Source organism: Lampetra planeri, chromosome 40 (genome assembly GCF_965212315.1).
Source record: "Lampetra planeri chromosome 40, kcLamPlan1.2.h2, whole genome shotgun sequence".
Classification (NCBI taxonomy): domain Eukaryota; kingdom Metazoa; phylum Chordata; class Hyperoartia; order Petromyzontiformes; family Petromyzontidae; genus Lampetra; species Lampetra planeri.
Window position 1 is genome coordinate 8,689,623 of NC_136146.1, and position 20,008 is coordinate 8,709,630.

At 57.3% G+C, this 20,008-nt stretch overlaps 1 protein-coding gene across 1 annotated transcript in view; it reads left to right on the top strand.

Annotated features, from left to right (window-relative positions):
• The window catches only part of LOC144731694 (plexin-B3-like), a 105,430-nt gene extending 85,981 nt beyond the window's left edge, over nt 1-19,449 (top strand). The window contains 12 exon segments of the mRNA XM_078612871.1: nt 1,086-1,267; nt 2,471-2,537; nt 5,582-5,728; nt 6,528-6,717; nt 7,689-7,798; nt 9,908-10,004; nt 10,764-10,927; nt 11,820-11,977; nt 12,894-13,041; nt 17,401-17,541; nt 18,930-19,004; nt 19,128-19,449. Of these exon segments, the coding sequence (XP_078468997.1) occupies nt 1,086-1,267; nt 2,471-2,537; nt 5,582-5,728; nt 6,528-6,717; nt 7,689-7,798; nt 9,908-10,004; nt 10,764-10,927; nt 11,820-11,977; nt 12,894-13,041; nt 17,401-17,541; nt 18,930-19,004; nt 19,128-19,217 (1,569 nt within the window). The 3' untranslated portion in view covers nt 19,218-19,449.
• Nucleotides 19,450-20,008: the final 559 nt, after the last annotated feature.

A 20,008-nucleotide genomic window follows, 5' to 3' on the forward strand; every position in this document is an offset into this window, starting at 1 on the left:
AGACACACACAGAGAGACACACACAGAGTGAGACACACAGGCAGAGAGACACGCACAGAGTGAGACACACAGACAGAGAGACACTCACACGGAGTGAGACACACACACAGAGTGAGATACACACAGAGAGACACTCACACAGAGTGAGACACACGGACAGAGAGACACTCACACAGAGTGAGACACAATCTAAATCGAGCGGTGGTGTAGTGGTCAGCGCTACGCTGCGCTACGAACCCGACGACCCGAGTTCAATTCCTGCACGCGGCCACCAACACCAGTGACGATTATCTGAACCGGTCATGGGCCTTCCCTAGGTCGACTCAGCCTGAAAATGAATACCGTACGAAGTGAAAACAGCGCCACTAGGGAGACAAAGGCGACCGGGCGTGGTGCTGGCCACCCACCCCCTCGTGTGCCATGCCGGCCTTCATAGGTGCTAGGCTAACAGCACTTGCCCCAACAGCCTGTTAAGGCTATACAGGGGATCTTTGTGTGTATCTCAGTGTGTATCTCTGTATGTCTCTGTGTGTTTGCCTACCTGTCTGTCTGTGAGTGTTTCTGTGTGTCTGTCTGTGTGTCTGTGTGTCTGTGTGTGTCTGTCTGTCTGTGTGTCTCTGTGTGTGTCTCTGTGTGTCTGTCTGCCTGTCTGTCTGTGTCTGTCTGTGAGTGTCTCTGTGTGTGTGTCTGTCTGTGTGTCTGTGTGTGTCTGTCTGCCTGTCTGTCTGTGTGTGTTTGTCTGTCTGTGTGTCTCTCTGTGTGTCTGTCTGTGAGTGTCTCTGTGTGTCTGTCTGCCTGTGTGTCTCTGTGTGTCTGTCTGTGTGTGTCTCTGTGTGTCTGCCTGTCTGTGTGTGTCTCTGTCTGCCTGCCTGTCTGTGTGTGTCTGTGTGTGCCTGTCTGTCTGTGAGTGTCTCTGTGTGTCTGTCTGTGTGTCTCTCTGTGTGTCTGTCTGTGTGCTTCTCTGTGTGTCTGCCTGTGTGTGTCTCTGTGTGTTCGTCTGCCTGTCTGTCTGTGTCTCTGTGTGTCTGTCTGTCTGTGTGTGTCTCACCCCCCCCCCCCCCCGCCCGCTCCGCTCCTCCGTGCAGTTCATCCAGACGCTGGAGATGCAGCATGGCGGCGTGAGCCAGGCGCACTGTGGGCGCATCGCGTCGCTCGTCACCGTGGTGCTGCACGACAAGCTCGAGTACTACACGGACATCCTCAAGACGCAGCTCGTCGCCATCATCGACAACGACGTCGAGACCAAGCCCAAGCTGCTCTTCCGCCGGTGAGCGCCGCCACCGTCGTCGTCGTAGCGGGAATCTGTATAATCACACTCGTTTATTTAACTCGCTTCGTTTGTTGTCGTATCCTCAAAAAATAAATCTTGTAACTCAATTTTTACACACTTCCCAATGTGCTATCGACTGCAAACTTCGTATAGGTATGTCAGACTGATGACAACACGATATTCTATCATAAAAATCAAAAACATATATTTTATAACTTTTTACACGCTTTTATTTAACTTACTGTATGTGTTGTTGTATCCAAAAATCTTGTAACGAAATTTCAACCGTATTCCCAATGTCGTATCGACTGCAAACTTCGTATAGCTATGTCATACTGATGACAATACTATATTCTATCATTAAAAATTAATATTTTAAACAATCTTTTTAACGGCTCTAATTGTCCACGCTCAACTCACGTTGGCTGTAAATCACCACGTGGTCCCTGACGTCACGGCAAGCCTCGGGGAGCCACGCCCAGGGGCGGGGGATGTGGAAGGAGGGGAGGGGCGATGGGGGAAGGGGGCAGGGGGAGGGGCAGCTCGGACAGTACATTTCATTAAAGCGTGTTTAAAAAAAAAGAGTATTTTTAAATATTTTATTTACACTGGAGGTGCCATCGCTACCTTTCCACTAGATTCTCGGCCGTTGCAAAGTCTGATGGGGCACGGTAATCTCTCTTTAGACTGGAGGAAGAAATCGATGAGCGGTGAAGCTATTTTTAAACAGATGCCCAGCAAGGGGCCACGGGCTCAGAAATTTAAACAACGATCGGAGTACGGAGCATAGGAGAGGAAAGCAAACGGTATAAAAAAAATATAAATATCTAAATATATAATATACATACGTAACACAGATGATGGAATTCACGAGTTCCTCGCCGCGACGATGCTGACGACCGCACCGGGCGCTCATTCGAGTGCCAGCGAGGATTATCTGAACCGGTCTTGGGCCTCCCCTAGGTCGACTCGGCCTCAAATGGGGAACCTGGTGCAATGTCTACAAAAAGGCGGCCGGGCGTGGTGCTGGCCACCCACCCCCTCGTGCGCCGTTGGCGGCCTTTGATAGGTGCTGCTCGCTAACAGCACTTGCCCCAACACTCTGTTGAGGCTACACGGGGGGTGGGGAGGGGGGTTCGTTGTCTTGGGTGTTGGGGGCGGGCGGTGCGTGACCACAGGGAGCTGTTCACCCTCTTGCAGGACGACGACGGTGGCTGAGAAGATGCTGACGAACTGGATGTCGATCTGCCTCTACACGCACCTGCGGGTGAGCGTCCTCGTGGCAACGGTGTTACCACAGCGTCCTCGTGGCAACGGCGTTACCACTGCCGCAGGGTGGCAGGTGGTAGTGCTCCTGCTTTACAGCATGGAGGGCCTGGGTTCGATTGTTGACTCGGGCGACTTGTCTGTGCGGGGCTTGTACGCTCTCCCTCTGTTCCACAGAGAGAGTGAGTGAGAGTGAGCGTGTTGAGTCGGGCGTGGTGCTGGCTACCCACCCCCATGTGCGCCGTGCCGGCCTTCACAGGTGCTACTCGCTAACAGCGCTTGCCCCAACAGTCTGTTAAGGCTATGTGTGGGATCTTTGTCTTTGTGCTATTGAGTGAGTGAGTGTGAGCGAGTGAAGTTTGTTGAGTGTGAGCGAGTGAAGTTTGTCGGTTCCCCCTCTGTTCTGCAGAGTTGTGAGTGAGATTGAGTGAGATTGAGTGAGTGAGTGTGAGCGAGTGAAGTTTGCTGGTTCTCCCCTCTGTTCTGCAGAGTTGTGAGTGAGATTGAGTGAGTGAGTGAGTGTGAGTGAAGTTTGCTGGTTCTCCCTCTGTTCTGCAGAGTTGTGAGTGAGATTGAGTGAGATTGAGTGAGTGTGTGTGTGTGTGAAGTTTGCTGGTTCTCCCTCTGTTTTGCAGAGTTGTGAGTGAGATTGAGTGAGATTGAGTGAGTGTGTGTGTGTGAAGTTTGCTGGTTCTCCCTCTGTTTTGCAGAGTTGTGAGTGAGATTGAGTGAGTGTGTGTGTGTGCGAGTGAAGTTTGCATGTTCTCCCTCTGTTCTGCAGAGTTGTGAGTGAGGAGTGAGTGAGATTGAGTGAGTGAGTGTGTGTGAGTGAGTGTGTGAGTGTGTGTGTGTGAGTGTGAGTGTCAGGAAAGGGCGGTCCTGTACAGATGCCATATTTTCTGTCGGTCTGCTACAGCAGAGGTATAGGGAATTCCAACAAGACCTACATCTCTGCTTTATTGACCTGGTCAAGGCCTATGATACCATCAGTAGGCCTGGGCTCTGGGTTGTTCTTCGTGCTTTCAGAGTCCCTGACCCTCTGCTCACGATCATTAAGGACCTTCATGATGGTGAGCGGGCCCGGGTAAAACTACGTGGCCGGGAGTCGGAGCCTTTCCCTGTACACCTTGGGGTGCGACAGGGATGTCCTCTGGCTCCCACATTATTTAACATCTCTTTCGACTGCGTAGTTCGTGAAGCCTTCAATAGCTGTACCGGGGGAATTTCCATTTGGTACAGATATAATGGGAGGCTGATCGACGCCCGGGTGCGATCAAGGGATGGCTCCCTATTGGTCAACCACGTTATGTATGCCGATGATTTGGTAATGGCTGCTCATTCAGAAGAGGAGTTGGAGACGCTGCTGCTGAGACTGGAGCGTGCCACTAAGAGGTGGGGCCTTACCATCAGCCCCACCAAAACTAAGCACCTGCCTGGGTATTTTGTACCATCGGACACTCCACCCCCACAACTCCCAATCGGTGATGGGGCAGTAGTGGAGAGAGTGGAGAGTTTCCCATACCTGGGCAGTGTGCTTATGACCGGCTCCGGTTTATCAGCAGAGGTCTCACTCCGAATCAGTCGAGCGGCATTATCTTTTCATCGGTTGCGTAACGCTGTGTGGAAGCTACCTGGTCTGTCGCTCCGCACGAAGCTTCAGGTCTTCTCGGCCACGGTCATTCCCTCCCTTCTCTACGCTTGCGAAACGTGGACCCCCCCTAATGGAGCATCTTCGCCGGTTGGAAACATTTAGGCTGGCCTGCCTACGATCCATCCTGGGTTTAACCAGGCTGGATTGTGTGAGGAGCTCACAAATCCTTGAAAGATCTGGGCAAAGTCCCATCGGTGAGCTCCTCCGGCAGGCAAGGCTGCGTTGGCTGGGTCATGTAGCCCGCATGCCCAGCTACCGCATGCCTAAACAGCTTTTGTTCGGCCGGATCGAGGGGGCTAAACGGGCGCGGCACGGGCTAGAGAAGAGATGGAGTGATGTGGTACAGGAGGACGTGGAGCTGAGTGGACTTGCCGATGACGGGTACCAGCGGTGTCAAGATCGGTCTCAGTGGAGGCGGCTCGTGAAGGACACTACTGGGCAGTTTGAGGCAGTCGCCCTCCAACAACAACGGAGGGCGGAGGAGCGACGCTCACAACAACGAGCGGAGCGCCGGATGGCTAAAGCACAGCAAGTTGGTACGGTAGGGGGCACAGGTGGTGCATCAGCCAGTCATCTCGGTCATCTCGGTCAGTCGACTCGTGGCACCTGCTGGGTCTGCCCCGTGACCTCCTGCCAGCGGGCGTTCGACACTTCACGTGGCCTCAAGGTGCACTTGGCCTGGCACAAGCGTCGTGGTGACGTCACCGCCACTTAGTGGCGAATGGCGGTTGTTGTTGTTGTTGTGTGAGTGTGTGTGTGAGTGAGTGTGTGAGTGAAGTTTGCATGTTCTCCCCTTGTTCTGCGAGGGTTTCCTGCCGAGTTCTCCCAAAGTTAGACACACACAATGTAACTGAAATGTAACTGAAATGTAACTGAAATGTAACTGAAATGTAACTGGTATTGGCCCAAAACGTTCCCAATGCTGGAAATGTTACCTGCACACAGCAACAGCAGCAACATCGCCCCGACCGCAATAAGCCTGGCAGGACCCTCTTCAAAAAGAGACTTGAGTCTCAGTGAGGATTTCCTGGGTAAATTAGCAAAATAGTTAACAAAACAACCTATTATTACAGAGCACATTCACAGGTAACGAATCGGCACGACCTACATTCGATCACCTGACTCAATCCTAACATCGCATCCTTTGTACGTTCTCTCCTATCACCCCGGGTCTCCATGTCCCCCGCGTGCCTGTGTCTCACCTTGTCCCCCCGTCTCTCGGTGTGCCCCCGTTTTGTCTCCGTGTCTCTCCGTGTCCTCGTGACCTCTCCCTGTGCCTCCCTGTGTCTCTCCGCGTGGCGGCGTGTCCCCACTCCCTCCCCGTGTGTCCCCTGTGTCTCTCCATGTCCCCGTGTCCCCGTGCATCTCCACTCCCTCCCCGTGTGTCCCTGCAGGAGACGGGAGGCAAGCCGCTCTACATGCTGTTCAAGGCCATCAAGTACCACGTGGACAAGGGCCCCGTGGATGCGCTCATGCACAAGGCCAAGTTCACGCTGGACGAGAACTCGCTGCTCAAGAACAACATCGAGCACAAGGAGCTGGTGCGTGTGTGTGTGCGCGTGTGTGAACGTGTGTGTGCGTGCGTGTGTGCGCGTGTGTGAACGTGTGTGTGCGTGCGTGTGTGTGTGCGTGTGCGCGTGTGTGTGTGTGTGCGTGTGCGCGTGTGCGTGTGTGTGCGTGTGTGCGTGTGGGGAGCAGTAGTGTAGCGGTTAGCGCGCTGCGCGATGAACCTGGCGACCCGGGTCCGATTCCCGCTCACGGCCAACACCAGTGACGATTATCTGAACCAGTCCCGGGCCTCCCCTAGGTCGACTCAGCCTCAAATGAGTACCTGGTGCGGTGTGTAAACATTTCCACTAGGGAGACAAAGGCGGTCAGGCGTGGTGCTGGCCACCCACCCCCTCGTGTACCGTTCCGGCCTTCATAGGTGCACGCTAACAGCACTTGCCCCTACAGTCTGTTAAGGCTATATGGGGGATCTTTGTGTGTGCGTTTGTGCGTGTCTGCGTGTGAGTGTGCGAGTGTGTGTGCACGCTGCTGAGGAGTGGCAGTGTAGCGGTCAGCGCTACGCTGCGCTACGAACCCGGCGACCCGAGTTGGATTCCCCGCTCACGGCTACCAACACCGGCGACGATTATCTGAACCGATTGCGGGCCTACCCTAGGTCGACTCGGCCTCAAATGAGTACCTGGTGCGGTGTGTAAACATCGCCACTGGTGAGACAAAGGCGGCCGGGCGTGGTGTTGGCAGGCCGACCTTCACAGGTGCCGCCTTCACTCACTGTACTTGCCCCAACAGTCTATTAAGACTATACTTGTGTCACTGTGCGTGCCGAATCAGACCCTGAAGGTGAACCTGGAGGAGATGTTTGCGGCCAACGGCGCGGTAGGGGAGGCGCCGGTGGTCACGGAGGCCGAGGTGCGAGTCCTGGACTGCGACACGGTCACCCAGGTGAAGGAGAAGATCCTGGACCACGTTTACCGCAGCGTGGGACACTCACAGCGGCCCAGTGCGAGCGGCCTGGAGATTGGTAACCACCGCACACACAACCACCGCACACACGCAACCACACACACAACCACGCACACACACAACCACGCACACACACAACCACGTATGCACAACCACACACGCACGTACAACCACGCACACAACCACGTACACACACACAACCACGCACACACAACCACGCACACACACAACCACACACACAACCACACACGCACGCAACCACGTACGCACAACCACACATGTACACAACCACGCGCAAACAGCCGAGCGCACAACCACATGCAGCCGATCACACAACCACGCACATTACCACACGCACACAACCGCGCACAGTCACACACACAACAACACGACCGTACACAGAACCGTGCACACAGCCACACATCCAACCACACGCACAACCGCCCACAGCCACCTGCGCAACTGCGCACACAAACCACACAAACCACACAAACCACACAAACCACACACACCACACAACCACGCACAGTTGCACACACAAACCACACAAACCACACAACCGCACGCAGGCACCCCCAGTCCGGACCCCACTGGTGAACTTCACCGACCGCACAAACTCGCGAGGCTGTGAGCGCACCAATTCCAACTGCACCCACACGAAACCGAACCAAGCGAAGCAAAACTCAACCGCACCGTCCACCTTGTCCACCCCTGACTACCCGGACCGCCACCCTCCCCCCCGCCCCCACCCCCACCCCTTGTGCGTGCGTGGAGCCGTGCGTGACGAGTGGTGGCGCAGCAACTTGGCGTGCGCTGCGCTACGAACCTGGCGTCCAGAGTTTGATTCCCGCTCGCGGCCAACACCCGCGGTTATTTGAACCCGGTGCTGGGCTTCCCTTAGGTCGACTCGGCCTCAAATGAGTACCCGGTGCGGCACGCGAACATCGGCACCGCGGCTGCTCGCCACTTGGCACTCTCCCCGACCGCACTTGCCCCTGAATGCTACGCGGGGGACCTTTGTCTTTGCAGAGCTGTGCTCGCAGAGGGGCGGAGGCAGCGGGCTCACGCTGTCCGACGAGGACAACACCTCGGAGTCGGAGGCCGGTGTCCGTCGGCTCAACACGCTGAGCCACTACAAGGCGAGACGCACGCACACACACGCACCCACACACACACGCGCACCCACACTCACACACACACGCACGCTCACACGCACGCACGCACGCTCACACGCACACACGCACGCTCACACGCACACACGCACGCACGCACACACGCACACGCACACGCGCTCACACGCGCTCACGCACACGCACGCACACGCACGCACACGCACGCACACGCACGCACACACGCTCACACACGCACGCACACATACGCTCACACACGCTCGCACACACACACGCACACACACGCGCACACACACGCACACACACACGCACACACATGCACACACACACGCACGCTCACACGCTCGCACACACACACGCGCACACACACGCACACACGCTCACAGGCACACACGCTCACACGCACACACGCTCACACGCTCACACACAAACACGCACACACGCTCACAAGCACGCTCACACATACACGCACACACACGCACACACGCGCGCACACACACGCACACACACGCACACACACACGCACGCTCACACGCTCACACGCACACACGCTCACACGCACACACGCTCACACACAAACACGCACACACGCTCACAAGCACGCTCACACATACACGCACACGCACGTACACACACACACACGCTCGCACACGCATGCACACACGGATGCATGTACACACGCACGCGCACGTAACCGTGCGCACTCGCACGCGGATGCACGCACGCACACACCTGCACAGGCGCGCACATACGCTCGCACGGACACGCACACACGTTTGCACACGTACGCGCAAACGCACGACGGACACACATGCAAAGGCAAACAAAGTATGCACGCACACGTGGACGCAAACACACGTGTCCACGCGTGCACATGCGCGCACACGCATGAACACTAACGTACACACGTATGCATACACGCACACACACAAAGACCCCCCTCCCCCGGATAGCCTTAACGGATTTTTGGGGCAAGTGCTGTTAGCGAGCAACTAGGTCGACTCAAATGGGTGTGTTGACATCGCCATTGGGGAGACAAAGGCGGTCGGGCGTGGTGCTGGCCACCCACCCCCTCGCGTGCCGTTCCGGCCTTCATAGGTGCTCGTGAACAGTACTTGCCCCTACAGTCTGTTACAGGCTACGCAGGGGATCTTTGTGTAAGCACGCGCGTCTATGTGTTTGTGCGTGCGCACGTGTCTCCGCATACGTGCGTGCGCGTGCACGTATGCGAGTGTGTGCGTGTGCGCTCGAGTGCCTGTGAGTGAGTGCGTGTGTGTGTGAGTGTGTGCGTGTGCGCCCGAGTGCCTGTGAGTGAGTGAGTGTGTGTGTGTGCGCCCGAGTGCAAGTGAGTGAGTGCGTGAGTGTGTGCGTGTGCGCCCGAGTGCCTGTGAGTGAGTGTGTGTGTGTGTGCGCCCGAGTGCAAGTGAGTGAGTGCGTGAGTGTGTGTGTGTGCGCCCGAGTGCCTGTGAGTGAGTGCGTGAGTGTGTGTGTGCACCCGAGTGCCTGTGAGTGAGTGTGTGAGTGTGTGCGTGTGCACCCGAGTGCCTGTGAGTGAGTGTGTGAGTGTGTGTGTGTGCACCCGAGTGCCTGTGAGTGAGTGCGTGTGCGTGTGCACCCGAGTGCCTGTGAGTGAGTGCGTGCGTGTGTGAGTGAGTGCGCCCGAGTGCCTGTGAGCTCGAGTGCCTGTGAGTGAGTGCGTGAGTGTGTGTGTGTGCACCCGAGTGCCTGTGAGTGAGTGCGTGAGTGTGTGTGTGTGCACCCGAGTGCCTGTGAGTGCGTGCGTGTGTGAGTGAGTGCGCCCGAGTGCCTGTGAGCTCGAGTGCCTGTGAGTGAGTGTGTGAGTGTGTGCACCCGAGTGCCTGTGAGTGAGTGCGTGAGTGTGTGTGTGTGCACCCGAGTGCCTGTGAGTGAGTGCGTGAGTGTGTGTGTGTGCACCCGAGTGCCTGTGAGTGAGTGCGTGAATGTGTGTGTGCACCCGAGTGCCTGTGAGTGAGTGCGTGAGTGTGTGTGTGTGCACCCGAGTGCCTGTGAGTGAGTGCGTGAGTGTGTGTGTGTGCACCCGAGTGCCTGTGAGTGAGTGCGTGTGTGTGTGTCCATGTGTGTGTGTGTGAACTACAGATGTGGGACGGCAGCACGGTGATGCTGGTACCGCGCAGTCAGCGGCACGTCAGGCCGTACAACCAGAACCACGACACCAGGCACTTGGCGGGCGAACGTACGTACACACACGCACACACACACAGGCGCACGCACGCACAGGCACACACAGGCACACACACGCACACACGCACGCACACACGCAAGCACGCACACACAGGATACGATGAATCCATAGAGTGCGGGTTTCATAATCGTGGCAGGGAAGTCTGATTGTCTCGATGGCCGTCCACCTGGTTTGAATAAAGAGCTCGTTATTTATATAAATACATCACGGGCGCACACACGCACAGGAGATGTTGGGGTTGGGCTTACAGTGAAATCCGCACTACTGCAAAGACAAAGATCCCCCGTGTAGCCTTAACAGACTGTTGGGGCAAGTGCCGTTAGCGAGCACCTATGAAGGCCGGCACGGCACACGAATCGAGTGGGTGGCCAGCACCACGCCCGGCCGCCTTTGTCTCCCCAGTGGCGATGTTCACACACCTCACTGGGTACTCGTTTGAGTCGACCTAGGGGAGGCCCAGTGCCGGTTCAGACAATCGTCGCTGGTGTCGACCGCGAGTGGGAATCAAACACGCTCGGAGACGCGCGTGTTCGTACGTATGTACGTATGTACGTACGTATGTATGTACGTATGTATGTACGTACGTACGCGTGGCGGGGGGGCGTGTTCCGGGCCGGGCGGTTTGGGCGTCAGCGCCAACGACGCGGCGAGAGGAGCGATGGGAGGGGAGCGATGGGAGTGAGAGCGGCACGGTGTGTGTGCGGCGTTGTCGTCGTCACGTCGCCTCACCCCGCCCCCCCCCCCCCGCAGGCACGTCGATGCTGCGTCACAACGAGGAGGACGGCCTCGCGTCCTACCACCTCATCAAGGCCACGGACGAGGACGAGGTGGACAAGAAGCAGAGGCTGGTCCGGGAGCATGACCACGTCATGGCCATCCCCGAGATTTACCTGACGCGCCTCCTCACCGTCAAGGCACGCACACACACACACACACGCACACACATACGCGCACACACGCACGCACACACACGCACACATGCACGCACGCACGCACACACGCACACACAGCAAGGAAGTTTAACATGTAGTCGTGAAACCCGCCACCACCCGACACGGCAAATTAGCAAGGGTTGTCACGTAAACAGAACGTGCCAATTCGTCGCTAGTTCAGCACTAACCGCTTGTGTGTTGGAGAGTAAAACCCACAACAACAACACAATCGGAGAACCTGCCCACATCACCACCACGAAGTCACGGGTTATTGCACCGACTCTCATCACCAACCCACCCACGTTGCCACTACCACCACCACCACCATCACATCGACAACAACCGACATTCGCCACGGAGTGGTGCGATGTCACCGCGGCGCTTGCGCCAGGCTAGGTGCGCACCTTTGATCGGCGCTGCTCGTTAACAGCGCTTTTGCCCCAACGGTCCGTCAAGGCTACGCGGGGGATCTTTGTCTTTGTGCACTTTTGAGGTGTCCGCCGCGTGAGGGTGCGGAAGGCTCGCTGACGAGGAGGTCACGGAGCAGCGCCCAGCCGGGTGCCGTGGGTTGACGGGCTGAGACGACTGGCAGAAGCGCCCACCCACCCACCCACCCACCCGTGCCAGCGTACACACACACACACAAAGACAAAGATCCCCCCCCGTATAGCCTGAACGGACTGTTGGGGCAAGTGCTGTTAGTAGCGAGCAGCACCTACGAAGGCCGGCACGGCGCACGAGGGGGTGGGTGGACAGCACCTCCTCTGCCCTGCCCCTCTCATTGGCGCCATGCATCTGCGCTGCCCTCCGCTGCCCCTCCCCTGCCCCTCCCACTCACGCTGCGATTCTCGCCCTGCCCGCCGGGGGCCCACAGACGGCGCTGCAAGAGATGGTGGAGCGCGTGTTCCGGGGCATCCTGAGCACGGACTGCGCCGTGCCTCACGGAGTCAAGTACTTCCTGGACTTCCTGGACACGCAGGCCGAGCGCTACGACGTCAACAGCGACGTCCTGCGCATCTGGAAGAGCAACTGGTGCGTGCGACCCGGGGTGTGCTGGGGGAGGCGGGGGGGGGGGGCAGGGGGAGAGGCGGGGGGGTGGGGCAGGGGGGGAGGCGGGGGGGGTAGAAGTCTCGCACGACGACGATCGTCGTCGCAAGCGTCCGTCACCGCCGCGCGCCTCGTGGCTCGAGTGAGCAGCTGAGGGATCCTCCGTGGTTTATTCGGGCAACGTTGTCCCGTGACCCGCTCCTGGTGCTCTTGAACGTTTGGTATTTGTCATTTTTGCGGTGATCGGCCTTCGAAATAAATCTGCTCGAGCCGACTTTGCGCTACGGGGAGTTTAGTGTTCAACGTTGATTTGTGTTTAGTGCGATTATTCTCTCCCATCCTCTCACTCATTCACCCACCCATCCAGTCGCTCACATACTCACTCGCCCACCATCTCTCCCATCCTCTCACTCACCCACTCAATCACTCGCTCATATACTCACCCACCCACCATCTCTCCCATCCTCTCTCCCATCCTCTCACTCACCCACCCAATTACTCATTCACTCACCCACCCACCCAGTCGCTCATATACTCACTCACCCACCCACCCAGGCGCTCACATACTCACCCACCCACCATCTCTCCCATCCTCTCACTCACCCACCCAATCACTCATTCACTCACCCACCCACCCAGGCGCTCACATACTCACTCACCCACCATCTCTCCCATCCTCTAACTCACCCAACCAAGCACTCATTCACTCACTCTTGCGATGGGACTCTATCCTGTGTCTCCCGAGCTCTCAACAAAATTCAACAATACCAACTCAAAACTTGACTTGCGGTCTCGCGCGAGCGAATTCTCTCTCGCGTCACCGCTAACCCCCCCCCCCACCCCTCCTGCCCCTTGACTGCCCCTTGACTGCCCCTGGGCACCGCTGCTGCTGCCCCCTCAGCCTGCTGCTGCGGTTCTGGACGCTGCTGCTCAAGGACCCGCAGCTGGTGTTCGACGTGGAGGTGTCGGAGGTGGTGCGCTCATCGCTAGACATCATCTCGCAGACCTTCATGGACGCCTGCTCGCCGGAGGTCTACAAGATCACCAAGGTGGGGGCGGGGGGGGTGGCTAGAGCAGGGGTCTACAAGATCACCAAGGTGGGGGCGGGGGGGGGGGGGCGGCTAGAGCAGGGGTCAAAACGAACAAGAACATATACATTTTTTTTCTAATTTGATAAAAGACTAAAAATAAACTGAACTATAAACAATGCACATCACGCGTCCACAACACGCGCACACACACGAGTTCACAACATGCGAGTCTACACACACACACACACGCATCCACAACACCCGCACACACACACACACGAGTTCACAACATGCACACACACACACGAGTTTACAACACGCGAGTCTACACACACACACACGCATCCACAACACCCGCACACACGCACACACACACGAGTTCACAACACGCACACACACACACACGAGTTCACAACACGCGAGTCTACACACACACACACGAGTTCACAACATGTGAGTCTACACACGCACACACGAGTTCACAACACGCGAGTCTACACACACACACACGAGTTCACAACACGCGAGTCTACACACACACACACGAGTTCACAACACGCGAGTCTACACACACACACACACGAGTTCACAACACGCGAGTCTACACACGCACACACGAATTCCCAACACGCGCACACACACACACACGAGTTCACAACACGCGAGTCTACACACACACACACGAGTTCATAACACGTGAGTCTACACACACACACACACGAGTTCACAACACGCGCACACACACACACGAGTTCACAACACGCGAGTCTACACACGCACACACGAGTTCACAACACGCGCACACACACACACGAGTTCACAACACGTGAGTCTACACACACACACACACACGAGTTCACAACACGTGCACACACACACACACACACGAGTTCACAACACGCGCACACACACACACACGAGTTCACAACACGCGAGTCTACACACGCACACACGAGTTCACAACACGCGCACACACACACACACGAGTTCACAACACGTGCACACACACACACACGAGTTCACAACACGCGAGTCTACACACACACACACACACGAGTTCACAACACGCGAGTCTACACACACACACACGAGTTCACAACACGCGCACACACACACACGAGTTCACACCACGCGCACACACACACACACACACGAGTTCACAACACGTGAGTCTACACACACACACACGAGTTCACAACACGTGCACACACACACACACGAGTTCACAACACGCGAGTCTACACACACACACACGAGTTCACAACACGCGCACACACACACACGAGTTCACAACACGCGCACACACACACACGAGTTCACAACACGCGAGTCTACACACGCACACACGAGTTCACAACACGCACACACACACACACACGAGTTCACAACACGCGCACACACACACGAGTTCACAACACGCACACACACACACACGAGTTCACAACACGCGAGTCTACACACACACGAGTTCACAACACGCACACACACACACACACGAGTTCACAACACGCGAGTCTACACACGCACACACGAGTTCACAACACGCACACACACACACACACGAGTTCACAACACGCGAGTCTACACACGCACACACGAGTTCACAACACGCACACACACACACACACGAGTTCACAACACGCGAGTCTACACACACACACACACGCATCCACAACACCCGCACACACACACGCACACACACACACACGAGTTCACAACACGCGAGTCTACACACACACACACGAGTTCACAACATGTGAGTCTACACACGCACACACGAGTTCACAACATGCACACACACACACGAGTTCACAACACGCACACACACACACACGAGTTCACAACACGCGAGTCTACACACACACACACGAGTTCACAACACGCGAGTCTACACACGCACACACGAGTTCACAACACGCACACACACACACACACACGAGTTCACAACACGCACACACACACACACACACGAGTTCACAACACGCGAGTCTACACATGCACACACGAGTTCACAACATGCACACACACACACGAGTTCACAACACGCACACACACACACACGAGTTCACAACACGCGAGTCTACACACACACACGAGTTCACAACACGCGAGTCTACACACACACACACGAGTTCACAACACGCACACACACACACACGAGTTCACAACACGCACACACACACACACACACACGAGTTCACAACACGCACACACACACACACACGAGTTCACAACACGCGAGTCTACACACGCACACACGAGTTCACAACACGCACACACACACACACGAGTTCACAACACACACACACACACACGAGTTCACAACACGCGAGTCTACACACACACACACGAGTTCACAACACGCGAGTCTACACACGCACACACGAGTTCACAACACGCACACACACACACACGAGTTCACAACACGCACACACACACACACACGAGTTCACAACACGCACACACACACACACGAGTTCACAACACGCGAGTCTACACACGCACACACGAGTTCACAACACGCACACACACACACACACACACGAGTTCACAACACGCACACACACACACACACACGAGTTCACAACACGCGAGTCTACACACACACACACACGAGTTCACAACACGCAAGTCTACACACACACACGCGTTTACAACACGCGAGTCTACACACACACACACACGAGTTCACAACACGCACACACACACACACGAGTTCACAACACGCGAGTCTACACACACACACACAGGAGTTCACAACATGCGAGTCTACCAGAGGTGTGGACTCGAGTCATGTGACTTGGACTCGAGTCAGACTCGAGTCATGAATTTGATGACTTGCGACTCGACTTGGACTTGCATAACAATGACTTTGTCCCACCTATGAGATGTGGACTCGAGTCATGTGACTTGGACTCGAGTCAGACTCGAGTCATGAATTTGATGACTTGCGACTCGACTTGGACTTGCATAACAATGACTTTGTCCCACCTCTGGAGTCTACACACACACACGCGTTTACAACACGCGAGTCTACACACACACACACGAGTTCACAACATGCGCACACACACATACACTTCACGTGGCCTCAAGGTGCCGTGGCGACGAATGGCGGCGGTTGTTGTTGAGTGTTTACCGAGCGTGGTGAGCGAACGATGAGTGGCGAGCGCTGATCAAACGCTCCCTGTGTCCGGTTATCAAGCCACGCACGGTGAGCGGTGAGTAGTGAGTGGTGAGTGTGCGCTCTGTGGTGAGTGGTGAGTGGTGAGCGTGCACTCTTCAACTATTTCTTTTTTCAAGCCCCACTGAGCTGCGTAGCTCTTTTTCCGAAGTGACCTGGCAGTCACAAACGACAGCCCAACGAAGTGGCTCATCGTCATCATCATCATCATCGTCATCATCATCGTCATCATCGTCATCATCATCGTCATCATCGTCATCATCATCATCGTCATCATCATCATTGTCATCATCATCGTCATCATCGTCATCGTCATCATCGTCGTCACCATCGTCATCATCGTCATCATCGTCATCGTCGTCATCATCATCGTCATCATCATCGTCGTCATCATCGTCATCGTCGTCATCATCGTCGTCATCATCGTCATCGTCGTCATCATCGCGTGGAAATTCACGAACAGCCAAATCCTCTGGCGGCGGTGCGGCCGAGGCGGTGCGCACCGCGACGACGTGACGTGATGTCCAAGTGGTTTCATTTGAAAGCGTTGGGCCTGCGCAGCATCCAGCACGGGCGTCTTTATGAGGCCACCCACAGGCGACGCTCCTCACGCTCGAGCAGTCTTCTGATGGACTTGGCAGGTGCCTGCCGAGTGTCCAACACATGTGAACCGGTGACTCCCCTTCACCCCACCGCCCACTCCACCAACCCGGACTAACCAGCGCCGGTGAAGTATGGTGAAACGAATCCCCCCATGGCCGGAGTGGTGTGGCAAGGCCCCCCGCCACCTGCAGAATCATCACAATCTGTATTTATACCGGAGGAGGAATCCGATGAGGATATAAATCTCTCTTTTTCACGGATGTCCAGTCAGGGGCAAAGCATTGCAACAACAACAACAACAAACACGGCACGGAAACACGATTGCAGTGCGAAGTGCAGGAAAGGCGAACACAAATCGCCCAAAAAGGCAAACTAAACCATCCCCAGCCTAGCAGGCAAAGCCCACTTGAGGCCGTGAACCCGTTCTACACCGTGCACAGAGTTCACGCAGCAGCTGCAGAGAATTGCCGCTGCAACTCCCCCCCCCCACCCTGCGCGGTTTTACACGGGAACACGTCCTGACCCCACGACCTCTGCCCTGTGACTCCTGAACCCCCCACCCCCCCCCCCCACGTGACCCCAACCCCCAGGAAGCCCCCACGCGCCGTCTCCTCTTCGCCAAGGAGCTGCCGCAGTTCCGCAAGATGGTGGAGCGGTACTACGACGACGTGGCACAGATGGTGCCCGTGAGCGACCAGGACATGAACTCGTGGCTCAACAGGCAGTCCTGCGTGAGTGGGCCCCACCCTCTCACCCACCCCCCACCCTCTCACCCACCCCCCACCCTCTCACCCACCCCCCACCCTCTCACCCACCCCCCACCCTCTCACCCACCCCCCACCCTCTCATCCACCCCCACCCTCTCACCCACCCCCCACCCTCTCACCCACCCCACCCCCCACCCTCTCACCCACCCCCCACCCTCACCCACCCCCCACCCTCTCACCCACCCCCCACCCACCCCCCACCCTCTCACCCACCCCCCACCCTCTCACCCACCCCCCACCCACCCACGTGGTCTGCGTGGGCGACCAGCGGAGGGTTCGATGTTCGCGTCGATGAACCGGCGACGCTGGTGAAGGCCGCGCCACAATAATAATAATACAACACCCCCCTCCCCCCCTCCCCCTGTTTTACGTGGAGAGGTAAATGTGGCGGGGATGCGTTGCTTGATTTGGTTATGGGATTTGGCTGTGGGATTTGTCTGTGGGATTTGGCTGTGGGATTTGGCTGTGGGATTTGGCTGTGGGATTTGGCTGTGGGATTTGGCTGTGGGATTTGGCTATGGGATTTGGCTGTGGGATTTGGCTGTGGGATTTGGCTGTGGGATTTGGCTGTGGGATTTGGCTATGGGATTTGGCTATGGGATTTGGCTGTGGGATTTGGCTGTGGGATTTGGCTGTGGGATTTGGCTATGGGATTTGGCTGTGGGATTTGGCTGTGGGATTTGGCTATGGGATTTGGCTATGGGATTTATCGAGGCTTAGTGTGTGCATCGTATCGAGTTGTTATGTTAGTCTGGTCACTAAAGCAGCCGCACGTTTTGGCCACAAGTTCCTTGTTGGCGGGCGGCGGCGTTGGCAGCTGGTGCCGGCGCCGCTGCCACGCCTCAATAAAGTAAACGGCGAGCCGCTTACGCGTTCCCGAGATGCAGCGGTGACCGGGGGGGGGGGGGTGGGGGGGGACCCGGGGGAGGAGCCACCCAGCAACTTGCGTCGTCTCGGAACGGGAAATGGTTGATTGACCGATAGCAACTTTATATATAGAGGACCGCAGAGCATTAGGAAGGGGGGGGATCTGACACTGGCTCACCACCACGTGGCTGCTGCTGCCTTCCCACTCGTCTGCGGTTCCTACTCCTCCTCCTGGCGCCTCCGTGTCTCTGTTTCTCTGTCTGTTTGTGTGTCTCTGTCTCTCTGTGTTTATCTCTGTCTCCCTGTGTTTATCTCTGTCTCTCTGTCTCTGTGTGTCTCTCTCTGTGTGTCTCTCTGTGTCTCTCTCCCTCTCTCCCTCTCTGTCTGTCTCTCTCTCTGTGTGTCTCTGTCTCTCTTTCTGTCTCTCTCTGCGACGAGAGTGAGCGAGCGGTAATCGTGATGTGCGCCGTCGCGTGTCGCCCCAGACGTACACGAGCGAGCTGGACATGCGCGGGGCTCTGTACGAGCTGTACAAGTACGCGGACAAGTACTACGAGAAGGTACCCCTCCCTCTGCGCACTCGAGCACACGAGCACACGGGCACACGAGCACCGCCGTTGTCGTTATTGTTGTCGTTGACCTCGCTGCATTGCCGCCGCCCCCGCCGCCGGCTTTGCCGTCAGATCGCGGAGGCCCTGAAGGAGGACGCCACGGGGCAGCTCGCCGACCGGTTCCGCACGGCGATGCGCGACAACCCACCGACCGGGCACTGACGCGGCCACCCACGCCGCACCGCCCACCCACCCACGCCAAGCGCCCACCCACGCCAAGCGCCCACCCACGCCAAGCGCCGCACTCAATAGCTGTGGAGACCCCGGCGACGGCGCCGACATCAGGAGGATTCCCGGCGAGAACGCCGATGGCGCGGACGCTGGTTTTCCAAACCCCACGGCGGAGGGGCCCCCCCCCCCCGCCGGGTGGTGGTCGTCTTGTGATGGGCCGCGTGCCGAGCACCGATTTTCCCCCCCCCCCCCCCCCCCCCGAGCGTTCGCCACGCGGCACCGCGGGCCTCGTCTTATTCGCTTCCCGGTTATCCTGCCGGGCCCCAGGACTCCCGTGATTGGATAGTGGTGACCGCCTCGTCACCGTCCCGTTGTGCGTGTGCGGCAACGTCCCGGGGCGGAATCTCGCTGCTTCCGAACCCGGCTCGCGTCCGCCTTGCCCATGGAAACCCTGCGCCAGCATCGTCATCCGGCGAGTTCCAGCGGCGATCCCTCTCCGCCCAGTCCACGCTTGCCGCCGCCGCCGCCGCCGCCACCACGCCCACGCAAAGCAGCGCCTGACCCAAGCCGGATCCGATCGCCCACAAGCCTTCGACAGCAGCGTGCGCCGGGACTCGCGAAGGAAGCGTGTGGGTGCAAGGAGGGACGCGGCCGTCCTGGGCGGCCGTCGCCGCGATGTTCCCGCCGGTGCGCTTGGCGGGCGACAGCCGGCGTGTAACCCGCGGAGCGCAGATATGGGAGGGGGGGGGTCCCTCCGCTGCCACCGCCGCCACTTTTATCAT